The 25,704-nt window shown below is 39.9% G+C and overlaps 1 protein-coding gene across 6 annotated transcripts in view; it reads left to right on the forward strand.

Moving 5' to 3' along the window:
• Positions 1-25,704, forward strand: part of LOC122801553 (LIM and senescent cell antigen-like-containing domain protein 1) — a 1,529,428-nt gene that overhangs the window by 1,236,043 nt on the left and 267,681 nt on the right. For all 6 annotated transcript variants that reach the window (XM_044070988.1, XM_044070989.1, XM_044070991.1 and 3 more), the window contains exon 8: positions 24,157-24,205. In XM_044070988.1, the coding sequence (XP_043926923.1) occupies positions 24,157-24,205 (49 nt within the window). The remainder of the gene's footprint in view (positions 1-24,156; positions 24,206-25,704) is intronic.

Raw genomic sequence — 25,704 nt, forward strand, 5'->3', positions numbered from 1 at the left:
CAAACTATAACTTAAATTTAAACAAGTCACATATATTTCCCCTCAATCCTATAGGTCATAAAGAATTGTACTTTCCCATGAGTGAGATCAAAATAAACTATCAGATAAAATATCTAGGAATACTATTTACTTCGGACTTCAAAAGATATTATTAACAATAACCTACTAAGTACATGGACTAGTATTGAAAATGATATTGATAGATGGAAGAACATCAATATATCGTCTCTACTGTCAAAAGCTAGTGTTTTCAAGATGAATTTTCTACCAAGAATACTCTTTCAATTAAATGCTACTTTTTCAAATATTCCCCAAAACTTCTTCCTTGCCATGGAAAAAGCTATATCAAGATTCTTATGGTATCCCAAATCTACCAAAATTAAATATGGAAAACTTGTACTCGCCAAAGATAAGGGGGGATTGGAGTTGCCTACTTTTAAGCTTTATTATAGTATAATTACTGTCAACAGACTAATACAAATAATAAACTATGACTCGTATATAAATACTTGGATACCCCAGTGGACCAAAATCTGGTATGAACAGCTGAAATCCCTTGGCTATAATATCAAATTTCTACCATTCTTGAATTTAAACCATACTAGCATATACACGAAGAATCTACACCCACTAATTAAAAACATGATTCTTACAACACAGAAACAATTTAAATCATTGCAATTAGCTGACGCGTTTGCCCTTATACAACCGTTACACCTAAATCCTAATCTACTAATAAATCGTAAATCTAACAAACTACCCCCTGATAAAAGACTACACAATATGGGATATATACCAGTGGAAAGACTCGTAACACCGGGCAAATGAGACTTGAACTCAAACTTCCTAAGAAATATAGTATTATCCTTAACCAACTTCACCATCTTATAAATGCTAAATTCTCACAAATACACACTGACTTACAGAACATAAATTTAGTTAAATTAATACTTGAAAATCTTGCGATTAAAGGGAAAACAATTTCTAGGGCTTAGAAAAGTGTAATGAGCGCAAAACATCAGAATTCTTTATTATTTTCAATCACTGACTGAAGAAAATAAGAAACTAGCCAATGAAAATACAATCAAATTCATTCCTTTCAAGAAGCTGTTATATACACAAATTATGGTAAATAATCTGTATTATACCTTATCTAAATTAAATAAATTCAATCCTAACTTTTCGCCTATATGTCCCCATTGTCCGGATCAAACAGCTGATATTTTGCATGTCATGTTGAACTGTACTAAGATACACAACTTATGGTGTTCCTTGAGAGTAAGATTAGAGAAGATGGGATATGAAAAATCAACCCTTACATGGGAGACAGCTATATTGCACATTAACATCAATCAACTTCCAAAAATATTAAAACATGTCTTTATTACGATGTGTGCCCTTATTGAATTCTTTATTACAAAGAATCTTGCTATCAAATATATCTCATCTCATAAATTAGTTTATTCAAAAACAAAAAACAAACGCTATTACCAAAAATATTGGGGTTACTTACTAGATATAATTCTTGAGAAATAAAATTCGCCCACAAATTGACATGAAAAGCTAACCTTTTAATAAGAAATGAATGTGGTATAACCAGTTTTCTTGCATCTTCCCCCTGCTCTTAGTATGTGTGTGTCTAGATTCTTTCCCTAACCACACAAATAAATGGTTGAATTTCTATCTTTACTTTTTATATAGACTATCCCCATTCTTCTATCCCTTATGAGACCAAATGAACTTAAGAATTCTCATACTCTACTTGACGATGTAGTGACTTCTAGTGTATATATTGTATATATATATATATATATATATATATATATGTAGAATTTTCTCAAAACGAGATTGTTTTCTTTAGATATGTATTTGTATTGTTTATTTGTGTTTTTGAGTTATTGTATGGTTATTTGGAAAAAAAGAAAATTGAAATAGAGATTTTGGGAAAAAAAAAAAGATAGTCTTCTCTTGTGCATTTCCCCAGTTATATCCTAATATTTTTGATTCTCTAATGTCCCTGACATTTGGGTGCAGATATAAAGCAAATAGTAGTGGCAAGAGTGGGTACCACTACCTAGTTCCCCTAGTAAGAGGTATTACCCTTGAAATCCCATCTCTGCACTTCACTGTAGCTTGTGCTCTGAATTTGTGTTAAAAATTGTATCTGTCCACTGTTTAGAAAAAATTAAATGTCTCCAGAGTTTTCTTCATAAATACCCAACTAACTCTACCAAAGACATTTTCTGCATCTATCCCTGCCAGCATTAATTACCTTTTTATTTATCATAACATCTTTTTGTATCATTAGTGTTCTATTTATGTTATTAAAGGTTTGTCTTCCCTCTAAAAAGCCATACTGGTCCAAGGCAGTTATTCTTTTTAAGATCCTTGTCAGTCTTTTTGCTGGGATTGTCATAAAGACCTTATAGTCATAGTTTAAAACTGGTACATGTCCATATGATCCTAGATCCATTAGATCTGTTCCCTCCTTTGGAATTGTTACCTTTGCAGTTTGACTCCAAAAGGGTGGGACATCCCAAACTTCCAGTTTATAATTCAAATTAACCGAATTTTAGTTGCTTCCTTTACCATATCCTGTACAATCTCTATTGTAATTCCATCATTACCTTGGATTTCCTTTTTTTTTACATCTCATTGGATCTTTGATTTCCCTTTTATCTATTGCTTTCATTGATCTTTACTCTTCAGCCTCTATTAACTCGGGGAGATTTAACTTTCCTATGTATTTTCTCATCTCTTGCATTTTATTGTCTACTTCTATGTCCCTTTCACATAGGTTACTGTGGTATATTGCCATTGATTAGTAAGGTTAAGCTTTTGTTCAATAGCAGTGCATGAGTAAAAGAAATTACTGGTAATTCTCAAAATTAAATGATGCCCTGGGACCCAATTTATTCTTTGAGGAAGTTTAGAATTGTTGCATGGAAATGCTTCCATGAGTATCTTTATATACCATTTTTACTTGCTATGGTTGCAGTGGCTTCATTTAGTAGCAATCCTTATACAAGTGTAATTTAAATAGTTGGCAAAAAATGGCACAAGACACATGAATAACATTAGCTGCAACACATAACCATTTTAGTGTTCTAAGTTCTCTTGCTAGTATTGCATTATCAGTTGTGTTATAAAGATTTATTAATTCTGATATAATTTAAATTAATGTCAGGCTGTGTAGGTCTCAACCTACCATCTTCAAAATATGGATCGCTACCTCTCTGTCTGGAACATATGTACAAGTTGTGGAACACTTACTAATAGCCTTGATAATACAGGTCATAGCATGGTTAATAATGAAGAAACTGTTAGATGACCATGATTCAGTATTATTTACCATGAACTCTAAAGAAGCATAATACATGATGTCAGCATAATGAAAAATATGATTATTTTGCTTTTAAGTCATTGTTGCAGTAGTTCTGACTAAAAGACTCAGCTTCTGGCTCAGTTTTTCCAGACGTGACAGAGGTCCACACTTTTGAACATCAGACTGTCTGCAGTATAAAACTAACATCCAGTCACACAATATTAGAACGAACTTGCCCCTGTTAGCAGAGTATGAATTGCAGTGTTGATGTCAATAGTCAAGCAAGGTTAGGCGTACTCTGGAGTTCAGGAAAGGAAACTACCTTACCTTGCTGGAGAATCTTTTTATCTTCTTTATGTGTTATATTTTTGTTTACCTCTGTTTAGAGTAGATTTTCTACCTAGATAGCCTGATGTTGGACATGTGTTTGGGTATGTCAGGACCTTAGAAAGGTAAATGTTATTATGGAAGACAGAACCCTACAAAAAATCTATACTTATTTTGTTTCTCTTTAGTCCAAGAGCATGACATTGAGGACACTAGAGTCTGTCAGAAACTCACACTGGAAATGTTTAGTATTCAGTATTCCGTAGAGAACTACTTAAGACAAGAAGTGTCTGGAGACCTACACATGGTCCATCAGAATATCCTTGGGCTAATTTTTAACCTCCAGTGTAACACCTAAGAAGTGACCCAAGGACAGGACAGAGAAGCACATGATCCATGCAAATTTACTATCCAGTCTTGCATCATGGCATTAGGATGTAGGGGCATCTCTGTAACATCTGGACTACTTGTATGACTTTACTGACACTTCTTGACAAAGTCTCTCTGGAGACCATCATGCCAAAGGATCAGTAAATGTCCTGCTGAGATGACCAGAGTTTGCATTCTGGACTGGAATGGACTTTCCCATTCCAGGCATTCATTCCCAAAGTTCTCATCATTGTCTGTGAAGGAGAGGATGGACTATTGACTGTTTTGTTTGAGGAGAATACCTCTGTCCACAAGATGAGATTCTGGCAGCCCTATCTCAAGAACCAAATTAGTAAGGTGAACATCCTGTCAAAAAAGACCCAAAAGTTAAAACATAAATCATAAGGTCTGGGCATACTACATGTATCTTGATCCCAGATATCCGACAGGTCCATTCATCTACCCTGACTTCAGGCTGTCCCTGAGCAGTGAATCACTTTGGCTCAAGGGTTTGTATAAGCCCTACAAATCTTGCTACAAAATGCAGATCCCTCTGTGTCTGGAGGCCCGTCTGTTAAAAAGGAATGAGAACACTATCCTGACAGTGAAGGGAAAAATTTGGATTATTTTCCCCAAATGTCTTTTCCCTTAGGATAACATATATAGACTAAGAAGACACAATTATCCCTGCTTCTCTCAAAGAGGAAGTCTCATTTAGAGTGACTATTTGCAGAAAGAAAGAGTACTTCAAATCATAGGCAAGTGAAGCATTGGAGGCACAGAAAAGAAGCTTTGAGTTACTGAGCCTGAATGCCCGTATATCTATGTTTTTCCTCATTTCTGGAGGGTTCTGGAAGATACTTTTCTAGCAGCTTCCAAGGAGCTGAACACTCAGCACTATGTTCCTGAGAAACCAGACATGTTCCATAGAGTCAGAGTCCCATAAACACCTTTACATGAACGCTATGGGGTATCCATCTGTTGTGTCTATGGATCCTAAATAGGAGTCCAAATTTTCTGCCCCAGTACTCTGTCAAATAACAAAAAAGCAGAATGCAGTACTCATTTGGGAAGAAGGTTTATATAGCCTTCAACCCTATAAATATATATATATGTGTACCGATTGGCTAGACAGAGGGACCGAGCTAGGAAAGATGTGCAGCAGGTAAAGGTGATAAAGGATAATGAGGGAAACATAGTCACAAGCGAGGAGAGTGTGTCGAGGAGATGGAAAGAGTACTTTGAGGGGTTGATGAATGAAGAGAATGAGAGGGAGAGAAGGTTGGATGATGTAGGGATAGTGAATCATGAAGTGCAATGGATTAGCAAGGAGGAAGGAAGGAAGGATAGCTATGAAGAGAATGAAGAATGGAAAGGCTGTTGTCCCAGATGACATACCTGTGGAAGCATGGAGGTGTTTAGGTGAAATGGCACTGGAGTTTTTAACCAGATTGTTTAATGAAATTTTGGAAAGTGAGAGGATGCCTGAGGAATGGAGAAAAAGTGTTTTGGTACCGATTTTTAAGAATAAGGGTGATGTGCAGAGCTGTAGTAACTACAGAGGGATTAAATTGATCAGTCACAGCATGAAGTCATGGGAAAGAGTAGTGGAAGCAAGGTTAAGAAGGGACGTGATGATTAGTGATCAGCAGTATGGTTTCATGCCAGGAAAGAGCACTACAGATCCGATCTTTGCTCTGAGAGTGTTGATGGAGAAGTACAGAGAATGTCGGAAGGAGTTGCATTGTGTTTTTGTAGACTTAGAGAAAGCATATGACAGGGTGCCTACAGAGGAGTTGTGGTATTGTATGAGGAAGTCAGGAGTGTCAGAAAAGTATGCAAGAGTGGTACAGGATATGTACGAGGGTAGTGTGACAGCGGTGAGAGTGACGGATGCGTTTAAGGTGGAGGTGGGGTTACATCAAGGATCAGCTCTGAGCCTTTTCTTATTTGCAGTGGTGATGGACAGGTTGACAAGATGAGATCAGACAGGAGTCCCCGTGGACTATGATGTTTGCAGATGACATTGTGATCTGTAGTGAGAGTAGGGAACAGGTGGAGGAGACCCTGGAGAGATGGAGATATGCTCTATAGAGAAGAGGAATGAAGGTCAGCAGGACTAAGAATATATGTGTGTGAATGAGAGGGAGGATAGAGGAATGGCGAGAATGCAAGGAGTAGAGGTGGAGAAGGTGGATGAGTTTAAATACTTGGGGTCAATAGTTCAGAGTAACGGTGAGTGTGGAAGAGAGGTGAAGAAGAGATTACAGGCAGGATGGAGTGGGTGGAGAAGAGTGTCAGGAGTGATTTGTGACAGACGAGTACCTGTAAGAGTGAAAGGGAAGGTCTACAAGAGGGTAGTGAGACCAGCTATGTTATGGGTTGGAGACAGTGGCATTGACAAAAAGGCAGGAGTTTGAGCTGGATGTGGCAGAATTAAAGATGTTAAGATTTGCACTGGGTGTGACGAGGGCGGACAGGATTAGGAATAAGTATATTAGAGGGTCAGCCCAGGTTGGATGGTTTGGAGACAAAGCCAGAGAGGCACGATTACGTTGGTTTGGACGTGCTGAGGAGGGATGCTGAGTATATTGGGAAAAAGATGCTAAGGATGAAGCTACCAGGTAAACAGGAAAAGAGGAAGGCCTAAGATAAGGTTTATGGATGTGGTGAGAGAGGACATGCAGGTGGTTGGTGTGACAGAGCAAGATGCAGAGGACAGGAAGAAATGGAAACAGGTGATCTGCTGTGGCGACCCCTAACGGGAACAGCCGAAAGATGATGATATATATATATATATATATATATATATATATATATATATATATACATACATATATATATATATATATATATATATATATATATATATATATATATTTGACATTTGTTAGCCAGGTTTGTTAGACTAGGCAACAGCCCTTATTTAGTGGTGGCCCAAGAAGAAAAGCTCCAAGTAGTACATACAAGTAATCAAATGACAGAGTAAACAAAATCATTTAGAGTGAACAAATATGATAACATTATGAGAGAAAAAACATGCTAGATCATGAACAGTAAGAAAAACATTAGATTTCAAAAGTTACTTATAGTACTGAAAATGGTCACATGTAAGCAAATTAGGATGAATAAATTATAAGTATGCACTATGTACAGGAGATTGTCCCAAGGCACAGATCACTATCTAAGTGTACAGTGTTGTAGTCTGTGAGAAAAACTGAAACACACACACACAAAGTATCCTGTAGGTAGAAACAGACAATATGACATTCATATAGTGTATCAGTTAAGGAGGGCCAGTGTTATGCCACCTATGCAGGCTAACCGTGACTACCTGGGAGATAATACTGCTGGCTCAGAGGATCCTAAATCCAGTATACATTCTTGTAGTGAGACTTGTAAAGCAGATGATGGACTTTCCCATCAAATGATGGTTCATTTTCCCTCTACATTCCCTCCAGTTCTCCTACTCCCCAGGATAATCCAAAAAATACAGGGGGAAGGGGAGAGATGCTACTGTTGCCAACCTTTTGGCCCAAGCAGCACTGATTATCCCTTCGAATAGAGGTGTCCAGGATAAGCATTTTGTGCTGCCCATTACACGTTGACCCCCTTTGTCAGAACAAGGAAGCCTCCTACACTTCAACCTAGAAAACTTGCACCTCACTGTCTGAATGATCCAACTTTTAACACTTTAGATACCCCTTCACAGAGCATCTGCTGAGTATACATACAGTCTTGTATGCCCATCATTTACAAATCCTGCTTTTCAAAGGGAAGAGATTTTCCTGCTGGTGCCATCGAATAAGTAGTGACCCTAGCACTGCAGATTTGTTCATGATACGCCAGTGTTTGTGAGCTTTTTAGTGCAGGACTGGCCTATGCATCCATCAGTGTACACCGTTCTGCCATCTTAGCCTGATTGCTCCTGGTTTCACCTTTGACATGTCTGCTATTTGTCATACAGTTTCTAAAATTAGTATCATTTGAGACTAGCAAAAAGAATTGGTTTTCCTTGCACCTAAATTATGTCTTTGAAAAGCTGACTCAGTCACCCTGTAAGCCTTCAGTCACAGCCCTCTATCAAAGTCCTTGACTTGGAAAGTGGCCCCTGCTAACAGTCACCTCAGCTAGAAGAGTGTCAGAAATTCAACCCTTGATGTGCAAACAACTACAGTAGAGAGTCGATTATCCGAATGTCAATTATCAGAACCAGTCTTCCAAAGTTTTCAGGTAGGAAAAAATAAAGGCTGAATATGTAAACATTATTCATATTCACTTGAGCGGGTTTTTTGAGCTTGTAGCCAGCTCATGTTTGAAAAATATTCTTTATTGTCCACTGGAATCACCGAATGGTTGAAAAGTATTCCTGTGTGCAGAAAAAAAAAAAAGATTTTAAAAGTTTTTTATCCAGCTCAGTTATGTTTGATTTTGTCCGAACAGTTTGATTATCCAAACTACCCTAGATGTTCATCGTGTTTCTCTGTTGCAGTCATTACAATTGGGTTATCCTGCTGGCAGGCTACCCGCAGTTGGCCTGAATTCCAAAGTCCTGGTCCGGCGTCTGTTGCTGTTGCCTCCTCCCTGACGTCAGTGCGCCAGGGGTATAAAAGATGCAGCCGACGCCATTTTCTTCAGTCTTTCTTGCCGAGCGGTGCCCGAAGCAAAAGCAGTTTGCAAGTGCCGGTCGTCCGACTCCTGAAATTTTCAATTTCGAATTTCAGATCCGAAGTCTTCATTAAAGCTAAGTACCCCGTTGGGGAAACTTTTTAATGCTCCAGACCGATGTCAGAAAAAGTTAATTGTATTTCTGGTCGGAAGTAAATACCTCATAAGGATTTTCATTCTTACTGTATTCCTTGCCTAGGCCCTGACCACGACGTTGCTAGTTGTCGGTTTTGTGCTAGATTTAACCAACGCACTATTAAGCGTCGGTATGATTTTGCATTTCATTATTTTGGCAGAAGATTTAATTATATAATGCCATCAGAACAGCTGACTACTGGAATTTATAAAAAGCGCAAAGAAAAAGAAAAGGACAGGCATCCGAGGTCCAAAACCGACAACAAGGCTTCAGCTAGGCCAGTCGCCGGTTCGCTGGTTCTCAGTGAGGCGCTTTCGCAGCCCCTGACGCCTGCTACCTTAGAGCCACAGGCCGCTTCCAACTCCCACGTGGAGCCGACTAGGCCGCTGAAAACACAAGGTATTGGACCCTCAGAAACTATTCCCTCAGATGGGTCCGGAGCCGCTGAGCAAGCATCGACTTCTGAGGGTGTTTTCAGGCCTACACAGTTATATGTGAAAACGACTTCAGCTTCAAAGGCAAAGACTAAAGCACCTCTAAAGACAAAGAAGCAAGTACAACATTCCCCTGGACAGGCCTCCATGCCTAAAAAGCAGATGCTTAAAACGGCCGAAGACCTAATTACTTTGATCAGGGGTTTCCATCCCCCTCCTGATAAGAGGCCTAGGCAAGAGACAGAATATGAATCTTCAGATCAGGTTTCCATTTCCTCTGGTTTCTCTTCTGAACACGGATGCTCTTTTCCTCCCTATGAGGATTCTGATGCTGAAAAATTTATCCCTTCAGCCTCTCCTCCTGAGGATTATTCTTTTGAGGAGACCCTGCATACTATGAGGGAGCACCTCCACTGGGAGAGCCAAGATTACTCAGAATCTAAGAAAAGGCTCAAAGATTTTCTTTTACTGCCTCAGCACAGGCCCTTTGCTATTCCTCCTGTTTTAGACATTGTAGATAATGTATTTATAGAGTCCAGTCTGACTCCTGACTCCTTACCACCAGCTCCTGTTAAGCCAGACAGATACTAAAGGGTTCCTGATTCACATAAATTTCTTTATAAAAACCCTGCTGCTGACCCAGAAACTATCTCTTAGGGTCCCAAAGGGGTCAAGGCATCCACTGCAAAAAACCCTATCCCCTCTGATAGGGATTCAAGGGCCCTGGACAGATGGGGGAAAAAGATTTACACTTATGCTACCTTGGCTGTAAGGGCCTTAAATTGTCAGTTTCATATGCTTAAATATCAGCAATATCTTATGTCACTACTTAAACAAGAAAATGTTGACAAATTCTGAATGTGCAGAAAACAAAGAAATGCAAGATTTATTGCATACAGCTGAATAGGTGGGAAAGCATACTTTGCAATGTGGTTTTGATTCTCTGGAGGCCTCCTGCAGTGCCGCTGTTACGGGTTCTGTCATTAGGAGGCATGCTTGCCTAAAGGAACAGAATCTGCCTGATCATGTTAAAGCAAAATTATTAGATGCTCCATTACAGCATGATACCTTGTTTGGTGTTAAAGCAGAAGAGGTGTTGAAGAAAATGGAGGACAAAGCTAAATCTATGCAAACAGTCAAGGATTTCTTACAGGTACAACCTCCCAGGTTTAGCAGGAACTGGCCTACAAAGAATTGGTCCTTTCCAGTGTCAGCCAGGCCACAAAGAGGCAGATACAGACGCTCCAGAGGCAGATCCCAGCCCCAAGGCTCATACAGGTCTAAACAATGGGGTGCTTCTACCTCCAAAAGTGGAGACGATAAATCACAGCCATACAGGATACAGTCTCAATGACTTTCCCCTGCCAGCACCAAGCACTTATCTTCTGGCAGCTCCTTTAGGGGGAAAACTAGCACTTTTTTCACAAAATTGGCACATGATCACCCAGGACAAATGGGTCTTGAATATAGTGTCACAAGGCTACAGGTTCCATTTTCACACCCTGCCAAGGGCAAACGGTATGCCAGACCTGCCACGCTATCAATGGGCAGAGGCACAAAAACAAGTTTCATCCCTCATGGACATGAGGGCCATTCAGCGAAGTACCACAGCAAGAGCAGGGACTAGGATTTTACTCAAGACTGTTCTTGGTGCCCAGAAAGGACAAAGCCTGGAGACCAGTACTGGACCTGTCTATTCTAAACACATTTTTGGATATTCCAAAATTCAAAATGTTGACTCTGCTGCAGCTTCTGCCCATGCTGGGCAAGAAGGCTTGGCTTGTGACTTTATATCTAAAAGAGGCATACCTGCATGTCCCAGTCAGACAATCATGCAGAAAATACCTCAGATTTATAGCTGGCTCAATGCACTACCAATTCTCTGCACCGCCCTTTGGCTTATCTACTGCGCCCAGGGTCTTCACAAAATGCCTGTCACCAGTAATTGCATTTTGCAGACAAAGAGGAATACAAATATATCCTTACTTGGGCAATGGCCTTATTCAAGCAGAGAACAAGGACATGCTACTACAGCATCTGGCGTTTGTAAAAAGATTGCTAACATGCCTAAGGTACACAGTAAACGAAAAGAAATCAAAACTAGTACCCTCTCAAGAGATAATATTCATGTGTACAAGCTTAAATACAACTGCCCAGATGGCTTATCTCACGCCAGACAAACAAAGACAACTGACTGCTTATTTCAAAATGTTGGCAACAAAGACCCAGTTATCTGCAAGAAAAATTCTGCAGGCATTGGGCTTCATGGCATCCTGCATTCTGCTAATTCCATATGCAAAACTGCATATGAGGAAACTACAATTGTATCTAAAAAGTGTTTGGACTCAACATTGCCACAGCCTGGAAGCAATAATTACCCTCATTCCCTGAATGCAACAGGAGTTTCGATGGTGGGCAAAGGCCTGTTACCACAACAAGGGACAGACGTTCACTTTACCCACAGCCAGGCAAACATTAACAACAGATGCATCAGATTATGCCTGGGGGGCCCATATGACAGGAAGATGTATTCATTGCACATGCTCCACAAGCCAAATGCATCTACATATCAATCAAAAAGAGATGCTAGTTGTTCAAAATGCCCTGACAGCCTTCAAGGATCTACTTCATCCAGGACAACTACTGATAAAGACGGACAATACTACAGTCATGTGGTACATAAACAAGCAGGGAGGCGCACATTCCTACCCCCTCTGCAGACTAGCCATGACTTTGTGGGATACAGCATTGACTTACCAAGTACATCTGCAAGCACAATTCTTGCCAGGAAAGATAAATACTCTGGCAGACGAACTAAGCAGAAACCTAATGGATCCCCACGAGTGGAAATTAGATCCACAAGTCTTCAGCATGATAACAGGAACTGGGGATGCCCGGACATAGACCTATTTGCCTCCCCTCACAACTGCCAACTACAGAGATTCTGCAGAAGGACCTATCACAAGCAAGCATGGAAAGTGGATGCTCTATCTTTCAGCTTGAAAAACTTAACAGTATATGCCTTTCCTCCACTGCCTCTCCTCCCCAAGGTACTCCTAAAGGTCAGACAATAGAAGCCAAAAATTATACTGATTGCCCCAGACTGGCCCCACCAGCACTGATACCCAATCCTAAAGAACTTGTCTCAATGCCCAGCCTGGACATTACCTCAAATTCCTCACTTATTGACCCAATAAAACAGTCAGATCCTGCACAGCCAACTGAGGACCTTAAATCTGGCAGCATGGCGGATAATGTAACCATTCAAAACACGCCTCTCTCTAAAGCAGTGATGGATGTTATTTTGGAGGCCAGGAGGCCTAGCACCAGAAAATCTTATACAGAAAAATGGAAGAGATTCTGTGCTTGGAACCAGGCACAAGGAATTGACACGATTGTACCAAATATTCCTCAGATTTTGCAATACTTAACTGAGATGCTGGACAAAGGCCTATCCTTTTCATCAATTAAGATTCATGCCTCTGCCATTTCAGCTCATTACAATACAGAACCACCTATTTTTTGTCATCCATTACTAAGGCAGTACCTCAGAGGGGCCAAAAACATAAGACCTCCAAGGAGAGCACCAATACCTGCATGGGACCTCAATTATGTCTTGGAAAAACTCACACTGCCTCCTTTAGAGCCAGCCTCTACAGCTGATATAAAATTCTTATCCTGGAAAACAGCTCTGCTCCTAGCAATAACCTCTGCAGGACGAGTCTCAGAGTTACAGGCACTCATGGCTGTGCAACCTTTTATCATTTTCCATCCTGACAGGGTTTCTCTGAGGACAAACCCGACATTTATGCCTAAGGTAGTGTCCAGTGTGGCCCTGAATCAAACAGTTAATTTGCCTACCTTTTATCCAAACCCACAGAACAAGGGTGAGAGACTTGTGCATTATTTGGACATTCACAGGCAGCTACACTTCTACTTGGACAGAACCAAAGCTTTCAGAAAGACTGAACAACTTCTAGTGGCATATGCTGCAGGATCACAAGGAAACGCTATCTCAAAGCAGACTATTTCAAAGTGGATAGGCCACTGCATTTATTTCTGCTATTCACAGCAAAGCAAATCAGTGCCTAAGGGCATTAGGCCACATTCAACCAGAGCAGCAGCCACTTCAGCAGCCTTCCTCAGAGGAGTACCAACCAAAGACATCTTAGAGGCTGCAGCTTGGAGTTCAGTGCACACTTTTACAAAGCACCTTCACTTACCTCTCTACTCTAAATCCAGGGCAGGCTTTACCACTGCAGTTCTGCAGGGACTCATAGCCTCTCCTAATCCTATTTAGCCCCAGCCGCCCAAACTTAGCTTTGGGATTCAACCCAATTGTAATGACTGCAACAGTGAAACACGATGAACATAGTACAGTTGTGTACCTACCATAAATGTAGATGTTAGAGTGTATTCACTGTTGCAGTCCAGGTTACCCACCCACCATCCCCCTTTCCTTTGCCGGGCTTTATCTGTACTTCTCTATTCTATACAACCTATGTGGTGTACTTGCTTGTAGGTGAAGGAAGAGTTTTACTTTACTGCATGCATGTTTATTGGCATAAATTAGCCTACCCTTTTGGGGGCACCTGACATCTGGGGCAAGAAAAACTGAAGAAAATGGCATCGGCTGCATCTTTTATACCCCTGGCGCACTGACGTCTGGGAGGAGGCGACAGCAACCGACGCCGGACCAGGACTTTGGAGTTCAGGCCGACTGCGGGTAGCCTGCCAGCAGGCTAACCCAATTGTAATGACTGCAACAGTGAATACACTCGAACATCTACATTTATGGTAGGTACACAACTGTACTGTCCCATTTAGTTTGGATAATTGACTCTCTACTGTACGTGTAATTTTCCATTATGATGGGTTAAGCCTTAAACAAACTCCTCCTTCATGTCAAAGGTAGTGGTGGAAATTGCCCTTGGTCAGTCCATCCAACTATCTGTCTTCTCTCACAAAAAAACAGAACAGGAGAGAGGGAGGATATTTCATTCTGTGGATGTGCATAGGCAACTGATATTTGCACATTATGAAAGATAGTAGACATTCCAATCAGTTGTTTTTCTCTCTGGCCACAGAAAAGGAGGGAGGGAGTGACAGGATCAAAACAAACAATTTCTAATTGGCTAGCCTACTGAAACGCATGTTGTCATTCCACCCAGGTTAAGAAACTTGAGGGAACTCTGAGAACCTATAGCACTAGGGGCACAGCTGTAATTGTGGCCCTTCCATATTGGGGCTGCCACTAGACAGGGCATTTTGCAAGCAGATACTTTGTCATCTGTTCACACCTTCTCAAAGCATCACAATCTGGACATTTTTTCCAAGTGAAAAAACAACTGGGTTTGCTACGGCAGTCCTTCAGGGTATGCTGCAACCCAGCCACTCCATTCCATCCGCTTCTTTTTTAGTAGAAGTCTAGGAATTCTCCCAGTAGTTAGGACTACTGTAGCAGTGAAATAAACTAAGCATATAGTCATTTTATAAAAATGTAGTGTGACACTAGATGTTGAAGTAAATCGTTGTCGCAATACTTTTTCTTTCCCACAACCACCTTACTTACTATCGGGTATCCTAATACTGAGGCGGGGTGTGTCTCCATATTGTAACCTGTTCACTTTCCCCTTGCAGAGCTTTGAACCTGCTTAAGTAAGAGTAGAATTTGGGCAGCCCAGTTTCTTCTTCTCCCCCATTAAAGTAGTAGGTATGGGTCTCTTCTACTCTGTACTGCTCATGGTCTTCCCAAGGTCTGACCTCTTAGCTTTCAGTGTTCTTGGTTTTGCTCCTAGGACAGGAAATTTGGAGTGAGAAGATGTCAGTTTTGGACTGGAAGTGTTCTACCATCCCAGAAGGGTAGAATTCGTCATGGCTGGAGGGGTGCTGAGTTCTGAAAGTCGTGCTAGATGTAGGACCTTTTGCAGATGAGGTACCAGTAGTCAGGACTACTGCAGCAGTGATCTACAAATAATTTGCTATTATAGTAATGTCTTATACAATTACACTGTTACTTCCTGTTCACTGTTTTGATTGTAGATGGTTAGCACAATACTCAGTGCTATCAGAAAATCAAACTATATGATGCAACTGTTGTGCAGAGGCCATTATTAGCAAATGTAGCAGTGCAGCAAAAATCAGATGTATCATGCCTTAGTGTACAAGATGTGCCTCAAAATTCCTTATTTGGCTTAACTGAAGGTTAAATCAATCTAATAACTCCAGTCCAATAATTGAAGCTGGCTTTATTGAAACAATGAAGAATGAAGCCTAAAGCTGAGACCTTTCCCCTTTAGTTATGTGAAGCAGAGGAGCAACAGTTTGGTTAATGAGCAGCTTTGGGAACTTTTCATTGAGACCGTGAGCCAAAGTAGGTTATAGCTAGGTGCTTGTGTGTGTGTGTGACGTGGGAGAACTCAACCTACTGTGCGTGCGTGTGTGTGTGATGTGGGAGAACTCAACCTACAGTCTTAAAGGAAAAAGTTTAGTGGTGAAATATGCATATCTGCTGAGAGGAGATGGTGCTTAATACAAACCCGTCCATGAACAGCAGCAGTAAATGATATCAAATTTGTGCAGTCCCACCAGGCAGCAAGAATGAAGTGAGAGAAATTCTGCAGTTCAGGGAACCTGTAAAAGACACACCAGGTTATTGATTCAGAAATAAGAAAATGAAAGGAGTCTAAAAACATACTAGGAGTGATCCATGGGTCACATGAAACTCCACAAAGGTCAGAACTTACAACTGACTAGTCGGACAGTAAGCTAAGATACAGCAAGCACAGCAGTTGTAGTTGTCATTCAACAGCTATATTTGCAGCCAGTTCAGAAGTCAAACTATAAGCTTGTTATTCCGGGTCAGGTAGCATTGGTGTGAATTGGAAGTGAAGAGGAGAGTTGCCAGTAATCTGTGATGCATTCTGTAATCCCAAGCAGAAAGTGGGATGTGTAGTGTTAAAATAGCCAGTGAGAAATAGAAAGGCTTGACAGAGGATTTTATAAGAAGGTACAGGGAGATGTGATAATGACTTTTGCAAGAAGAAAAACTGTTACCTATTGAAGATAGCCTTTATATATATATATATATATATATATATATGTGTGTGTGTGTGTGTGTGTGTATATATATATATATATATATATATATATATGTGTGTGTGTGTGTGTGTGTATATATATATATATATATATATATATATATATATATATATATATATATGTTTATAAATAGATATCAGACGTGTTGCTAGCTATTCTGGCACCTGGTGCTATCTCCCAGGCTGCCCCACCTTAACTCTAATTGAAGAGCAAAAAAAAGCATATCCTCTGATTTGAGGCGAAAAAAAACTATTCTTTCCTTTTGAGCTATAGCTGTGTTACAATCCAAAGTAGAAACGCTAAAGTGTTTCAGTTATGAATTCTTGAGATGAGACTTGCTAAAAAAACAAAAACAAAAAAAACTCCTTTTCCTTTTATACTGCAGTACAGAGCTTACTAGCAGCTGCTTTAGTTTGTGCCACATACGGAGTGTTACATAGCTTCAGGTCTGACCACAGATGCAATACGTGCAATACTGTCATGCATCTTTGAATACCAGTATTGGACTGAAGACCTATCAGCATGTCGATCAGATCATGCCCTTTAACACTTTGTAGCTGAAGCTACGCTAGTGACATATAAATCCCTACACTTGATAATACTCCTTCCTGCAGCATGTTCACCAGCAAGATCTGACCAGATTTATAAAGTATCTGATAGAGCATCACAGAGGAGAAAATGGTACAGAGAGGAAATGACCAGTGAAAGAAGCATGGACTTCTGATGACAAGAGAATGGGAGTAGGAGGAGATTTGAATGAGAATGCAGGAATAATAAGCAAGTGGTAGGACAATGGCTGAGCTGAGAATAAGATACACAAAGGCCAAAAGGAAAACATACTGCATGTTGCTGCCCCTGTCTTGGACACTTGAATGTCTTTAGAGCAGAGCAGTTTGATTAGCAAAGTGCAAGTCTGACAGTGGTATGACTTTGAAGTTCATAAGTCTTGCTTTGGCAACAGCCTTGGCCCAAACAACATGGAATAACAGGTTTTTGCAAGGTGGAACCTTTAATTTTGCCCTGCTGTACCAGCTGTGCTCCTTGTTCATAACAGTGGCCATAGAATCCTGAAGTGGGCTTCATACTGTCCATTTCAATGTACTGCTCGGCAGTGTGGTCCCTCTTCTGCACCCTGTAGTCTTCATTGTTTCGTAGCGGGCAGGTGTTGCAAGGAAAGGCCCAGCTGTATTTCTGAGTGATTCCTTTGCATTTGCTTTGCTTGGTGATGTTTAGTACTGCTACCCAAAATTCAAATGGCCCATTGAACACATACTGGTATGCAAATAACTTGGATACAAGGTATGTCTGTAAATCATAGTTGGAGTGCTGAGGTATTCAGAGCTGTGATTCACAGGGGTCTGTACAGCACAACAGGTCTCTGCAAGATAGACTCATGCAGTGTTTGTAACAATGAGCGCAGCCCTACTGTCCAGGTAGAGTGCTGTCTGAGGGGAGGTAAGTATGTGAGCAGTACCAACTAAAACAGTATAGCAACAGAGTGCAGTGAAAACCTACAGTCTGATGTCAGTTTACTGATGGTTAAGACAGAGAGGATCTGTGTATAAGCCCCGAGGAAGGTAAAGTGACTGTATAGGAGTCCGGAACTAAACGTTTTTCAAAGACCCATAGAGGGAGGATAAGGGATAGCAGATGTGACTGTGAATTGCAGGAAAGTAGCATATATCTGCTTCCTTTGGCCTAAACAATTAATTAGCAAAGTTCTAACAGATTTTCTATACTTTGTCTATATTTTAGCATTTGTCTTTATCTAAGGGCATTAGAATCACTCCAGCAATGCAATTTGGAGATAATACACCCATCCTACTATTAATAAGAGCAATATATATATTACCAGCCTCATGATTTTGAAGGAATAAAGTCCTATCCCTCAGATGACCAGGGATTAATTAATGACTTTGGTACTGGATAAAGAATCAGTATATGCCCCAGTGCAGGAGTGATGCTTGGGAGGCGGACTGCAGGTGTACACTTCTTTCACGAAGGTAGGCTATGGGGGTGGAAGGAAGCATACTAAGCAGGGTATCACTTTCTAGAAGCATAGTGGCTGTGTGGTACACCTGCATAGAACTTAGGATAGCAGGCATTGTATCATGCCCGCAGACTGTCAGAGGGACAGCTTTGGAGCAAAATAAAATCTCTTGACTTTCCAACAGGGTGATAGCCTTTGATTCCTGACTCGCCTCCCATGCGTAGTGTCGCTAGACACTCGGAGGGGATGATAAACTGATTGTGGAGAATGAAGACTTTGGAGTTGTGCAGAGATGGAGTAGGCCAAAAAGAGAATTCAAAACTGAGTAGTATATATCTAAAGTGTGACCCTGCAGAGTTTGTTTACAAGGTAACACTAATAGGTCATGATAATGCTGTTGTTTTGAGATTAAACTTCCTTGTGATGATGATACTTATTATAAAGGTCTCCTCTCAAAACTTAAAATGACAACAGGTCTGGCAATGTGAATAGCTCTCATGTGGGTGCCTTTGCTTCCCATTTGGTAAGTAGTGTATGCTAAAATTGTAAATCTTATACCGCAATAGGAAAATGTCCTGTAATAAAATAAGTCCACCCAGAAAGTGATGTGATATGTATTTTCTATCATGTACTGCTGTTCAGTGGTATACTGATGGATTTGAGTCACTCTGTATGCTGCTTTATTGTCTCTGAAAGTGGAGTTATTTATTTTTTACCGACTCACTGTGGTTTCTGCCAAGTATAACCTGATAAAGCCTTTTATGGTACTTTCAAATGTTCTTCATTACAGAGTAGGTAAATCCTAGTATAAATGTACAAACTGGTCATTCCTAAGCAATTTCTAGGCCCCTAAGTAAGGTTCCAAGGGAAGGCTAGCATCTCTCTTCATTCTTCAGTTTTCACTTCAACAAAGACAGTAAGATAGATGAAAGACAACGTGATGCATTTCATACTGTCCTTAATTTTCTAGAGTTACATGAATAAAAACACAACATCAATGACAGCACATACCAGTGTGTTTATTTGGAGTTGCAGTATAACTCATACCTTTTTTACATGTACAGGGTTTCTAAAACAATAAACTCTGTGGAAAAGAGTTGCACTTTGGCTGTTTTGTATACTTCATAACCTTACTTACCTGAGCAAGACAGATTCATGGTGTAATATTGTGGACAGTGACTCCAGTGAGTGATGAAGAAAACTACAGGAAATGTGTTGTCTTACCAATATTATGCATGCTGAGACAAATTCCTTTCGGGGGGGGCATGAGAGCTGGTCTGTGGCAGGGAAAATTGAAATGGAGAAACTGAAAGTTACTGAATGATTTCAGGGAATTAACCTACATCTAGGTGATCATTGTAGGTAGAAGAATAACTATGGGATGAAGTTAATTACATTGGAGGTTTGGATTTGTCTTCAGAATGATAGATGAGAAAAATGTAATGGCAATAGTGAAAACACCTATGCTGTATCTCAAGTGGTAGCAGGTCATCGGGTTTTGAATTTATTCCACATCTTAGCTTAAAGAATCCACAGTAGACAAATAATTTTGAGGAAAGGAGAGGTAAAGCTGAGTGCCCATGAGTATAGCAGTGATAATTGTAAACCTCTCATTGGAATGAGCTCACACAGTGCAAGCATATGTGCAGAAAACACAAAGGACCCAAAATTGATCCCTGTGGAGTACCTTAGTTACCACATTAACTGGAGATTGTGCAGACGTATGAGATAAATGATTAGGAGTGGTGCTGTATAACAAGTGACAGGAGGGACTTTTTTAGTGGGGAGATATGAATAAGGGTACAGTGGGAGAAGGAGAAAACAAAAAAAACTTAATCACTTAGTTGGGCACCCCTGATAAAGGGAGTACAATACGGTCGTTGTATTATTACTGAAGGATGGTTTGGAGCCTAATCCCGCTCCTGGTAGGGGAGTTGTGGTGCTTGTTTTACTCATTCTGTGTGCATGCCGCAGTCCTTCTTACAGCTTTACATTAATAGTGCATCATATAATTAAAAAAGTGATCCCATGGCATTTTCTGTAGTACAGTTAATAGAACAACATCTGCTGTAGCACGTAACCATCTTGCGTTCTTTCTGTAGTTAGCATTGAATCCGTAGTAGTATACATTGAATTAGAAATGTAACAAAAGGTGCACTTTCTTGTCAACTATCAAAGTGTACATGGCAAAATTAAATGCTGTCCCTGCTGACTACTGCTAGGACCATAGGTACCTTTGAGATCTCGATACTGTTATACTTGTGAAACAAAGAATTAGACCAATTTGTATAGTGAATCCACTTGTTTGGTTGAGTGTGATAACTCTTGAAAGAAAGATTTAGGCGATGGAAGTATGAAATATATGATACTGATTCCTTAGCAATGGGCTTCATTATGGTTGCAGATAAGCTGTTTTGCAGACAGTTATCAGAAGCAGGTATTATTGTAGGTTGCAGTTTTGGTATAGCACATAATGCGGTGTGCAACAGCACCTGTACAGCAAGCGAGATGTCCAATGTGTTGTGTAAAATATGCTACTGGATTACTTTTTTTTTTGTAAGAGGTAACACAGGCAAGTAACTGATAAATATTAAAGTAACAGAGAACCTATGGCTCATAACTCCTTTCCTTACTTCTGATTTCTCATTACAATACTTTCCTTCTTCTCTCACTCAGCTATATCTTTCTTGCTATTACTTCCTAATGTCATTTTTCTCTCCACTTAGAAGCAATTTTTTTCAGAAAAAACTAATGTCAGTATATAGGTCCTTGGTGTAGTAAAATAATGTAGTCCTATTGAATAAATGTATTGCTGCTTGTGAGCTGTTTGTCTGTTAAATATCTCCTCCTTACACAGATGTGCTATATATGTTAGGAGTAGATTCTTGTACTGTATGTAATGTCCAATTTGTTTTTGCATAATCCCTTTTTATGCATAATCTTGTAATGTATATAATTCTCCAACTTGTGTTTAAATTTTCATGATTGTCTTGTTGATTTTGCAGTATATGGAGCTTTTCTTCATGGACCTCCACTTTAAGGGGTTCATACTAAACCCAGTCAAGCTATCCGGGTAAACAAAGGCAAAATAAATAAATACAAGTATCTTTGTCTTCAGCACCATAGAGTAGACACTACAAGCGATAAGTGGTCTCAACCCTAGACTGGATGTCCTGTTACAAGAAATTATGCAGTTTTAGAAGCTTTCAGCAGCTCTGTGACCACTAAATACATTGAGTCAGAAATGGTTGTATCTAAGCATGAAAGGGAAGCCAAGACTTGGCTTATAAGTGCATGGGAAAAATGGAATCTTGGTGATTGCCATAAGCGATGACAGAGCAGTGACTTAAACTGACATTTGGAAAGGAGGAACAGTTAGCAGGCAGATTTCTTCAGATTCACCTGTGCAGCATCAACGCACTAGAAGGGAACCTAGAGCTCAAGACAGCGCTACAGAATCAGAATTGGAAAAAAATCAAAAGCAATATGAAAACATACCTTTTCAAGAGGGTGGCATATGCTGAGAGAACCGCACTTCACATGAACCTCAACCAGGGTCAGCATAGACTTTAACTGTTTATTATTTATAAGAGTAGAGCAAACACAGTCAGCTGGGTAAAGTGCCTCTATGATAAAAACTTGTAAAATCCAAAGAAACTCAAGAGGCAACACCATCCAAAGCGAGGGAGACTTTTATTACATGTAACACAGACAGAGAAAAATGTAGTGAGCACTTTTGCGTTACTGTGAACGCTTCTTCAGACTTAATAATTCTAACAAAAAAAACTTCAGTTTAAATACACCAAGTTAATTGCAGTAAATCACTGCCTGACCAATCACATCTCTAAATCCATTTAAAAAATAGGCTGCTTGATCCATCCAATACTTTGGTGATTTCAACTAAGTTAAAAAAACCCTATATACTGTTTTAGTTGGCAACTATCTAAAACATATATATAAAATTGTAATACATAAGTCAATTCTTCATAAAATCTTCTTGTAGTTGAAAACATCTCTATTATATAAATAGGTAAAAAATATATACAGATAAGAAATTTCTCCATTAATACATAGAGAAAAAATAATGGTCTAAAAATGTCACTAGATGGCAGTATAAAATCATATTGAGAATTATATGATATATAGGTACTGCGGTGGTGGTGCTGCGGTAGCATTGCCGCCTCACAGTTGGACATTGCCCATTCGATTCTCAGTTAGAGCGTCTTCTGTGTGGCGACATGCGTGAATGGGCGTTCCTTCGTTGAAGGTTGTGCGTTAGACCTGACAAGCCAGCACGTAAAACTCTACTGCCAATCATTAGCGGACCGGAGTTCCACTGTGGCAACCCCTAACCAGGAAAAGCCGAAAGACACAATCAAACAAACAAAATAGGTATCTAAAACCTATATACTATTAAATACTTAATTATACAATGACCCCCCCATTAATATTCCAAAACATGCACGCTGATTGGTCAGCATGCCCGTTGTAAATCAGACTTATACTAATGGAAAAAGGTCTGGTCGCCTGGACTTTTTCTATTAGTATAAGTCTTTCTTTTTTTTTTTTTTTTGCTACAGCAACGGAGATAATCTCGCTATGTTAAACGGGTTTAACATAGCGAGATAGCTTAAAAAAAAGCAACGGAGATCTTCCTTTCTCCATTGCTTTTTTTAAAGCTGTCTCGCTATGTTAAACAGGTTTAACATAGTGAGACAGCTTTAAAAAAAAAAAAAAAGCAATGGAGAAAGGAAGATCTCCGTTGCTTTTTTTAAAGCTGTCTTGCTATGTTAAACTCCTTTAACATAGCAAGACACCTTTTAAAAAGCAACGGAGATCTTGCTTTCTCCATTGCTTCCACACACAGATCTGATGTACTGCATAAGCATACGCATGCGCAGTACATCAGAACTGCCGCATAATACCAGACAGCTGCAGAAGGGCAGCACGTAGGCGTTGTACAATGCCAGTATTTAAGAAAAGTAAGTATTTTTTTCCTTAAATAATGTCATTGTATAATAGCAATAACCCACTTCTGGATGTGGGTAATGCTGGAATTACCCACGGTTGTCTTTGTTTGGCCAAACCACACCAACTGTGGGTAAATCCAGCATTACCCACACCCAGGCGTGGGTTATTGCTTAAATAACCATGTATTATGTTGGTTAACAGTAGTATGAAGAATGTAAAAAATGCATAGTTTTAATATCCCTATTTGTATTAAAAACATCATCATTATCTAAAAAGCCAAAAAGTATATATACAAAAAACATAAAAATCATGTGGAAAACTTCACTGGATGGTAGTATAAACTAATGTTACAAAGGGCAATATTTAAGAGATAATATTATTAATTTCATGTAAATATTGATGTATATAAATCTGGGATTAATTCACAAAGTAAGTTACTATGTAATAAATCGATTGATTAATGCATACTATATATCTGTAACAATTCTTATGTACTACTGGAAGCACGTTAGGTGCCTACAGGCTTCGCTAGGATGGTCCTAGAGAAATACCTGAGGCATTACTTAGGGTTTAATGAGTTAAGAAGTGTTTAGACTGCTGTCTTTGCAAGACTGTTCACAGAGAGAGAGAGAGAGAAAGGTATAAATATTTTCATTGTCAGATGCTTAATGACAAAATTATCATTTGCTCAGCTGGTGAGTAACTATATATTTTTTTCATTTAATGGGTTTTCATGAGGACACCTTTCTAAAAATAGTATTGCAAAAATAAACAACAATACAGTAGAACTAATATTAATCTTGTCATTTAACTTGTTTCTGCTTTCTGTTTTTAGCTGTTTGGAGATGTTTGTTTTCATTGCAATCGTGTGATTGAAGGAGATGGTAAGGAAATATGTTATCTTTTTTATTTTACACTTGAAAATATATTACTGTCGTCACCTGCAGTATTGTTTTATCTATGTTTGACTAGTGGCAAAACATTTTTGAAATTAGCGTGCTCACTAGATGACAGAAATTATACCTACTAACATAGCATAAAGGTCTCATTTTACAAGAAGTTTGGAATGTGTTTTAATTTGAAATACAATAAACTTTGAGATTAAGAAAATTGTCTTGGTAAAGTATCAGAATTAAATGTGCACTGATGTTTTAGCAGCACTTAGTTGTGAAAGGAGCATGTCATACAGCTTAGTGCATTAAGTCGTCATCGCACACAGAAAGTGCTCTTACTAACACGGTTTATTGAAGAGTGTACTGCAGCAATGGCTTACCCTCTGAAAAGGCAAGGGAAGAGACTTTAGGAGTGCAGTGTATGCAGCTTATGCACACTAAGCTTGTTGTGTTCCATCTGCCATTACTTCTTGTAAGGGTGGCCAGTGCCACAGTTGCCACAACACATGATGTTCATCGTGTTACCCTGCTGCAATCATCACACTTGGGTTATCCTGCTATCAGGCAGTCCCGCAGTCGGCCCGAATTCCAAAGTCTTGGTCCGGCATTGGTTGCTGTCGCTTCTTCCCTGACGTCAGTGCGCCAGGGGTATATAAGAGGCATCCGACGGCATTTTCTTCAGTCTTTCTTGCCGCATGGTGCCTGAAGCAGAAGCAGTTCGCAAGTGCCGGTCAGCCGTCACCTGAGATTTTCAAATCGAATTTCAGTCCAAAGTCTTCATAAAGCTAAGTACCTCATTGGGGAACCTTTTCTTGCCTCAGTCCGATGTCAGAAAAAGTTGACAATTGCATTTCTTGTGGGAAGCAAATACCTCATAAGGACTTCCACTCTTATTGCATTCCTTGCCTAGGCCCAGACCACGATGTCACTAGTTGTCGGTTTTGTGCTAGGTTCAATAAACGAACTATTAAGTGTCATTTTGATTGCGCTCGACACTACTTCGATAGACGATTTAATTATACCATGCCGTTGGAGCTTCCGACGACCGGCATGCATAAAAAATGCAAGGATAAGGACAGGCAGCCTAGACCAAAGCCCAACTCTGAGGCCTCTGCTGGGCCTTTCGCCGGTTCCCCAGTTCTCAGTGAGGCGCCTACGCAGCCCCTGACGACCGCAGAATTGGAGCCCCAGACAGCTTCGGACTCTCAATCGGAGCTAACTAGGCTGACGCAGCCTACTCTATTAGACCCTACCGACATCTCAACACAAGGAGAACCCGGTGCTGCAGAAACACCTTCGGCTTCTGAGGGTGTTTTCAGACCGACTACTCTCACCATTAAATCTTATGCTAAACTTAAAACTCCTTTAAAACCTAAAAAGTTGGTGCATCGGTCTCCAGTTCAAGGCCCTATGCCTAAGAAACAGATGCTTAAGATGGCTGAAGACTTGATTACTCTAATCAGGGGATCCCAACCCCCTCCAGACAAAAG

The sequence above is a fragment of the Protopterus annectens genome, chromosome 5.part0 (genome assembly GCF_019279795.1).
Source record: "Protopterus annectens isolate FY-2018-M chromosome 5.part0, PAN1.0, whole genome shotgun sequence".
Taxonomy (NCBI): Eukaryota; Metazoa; Chordata; order Ceratodontiformes; family Protopteridae; genus Protopterus; species Protopterus annectens.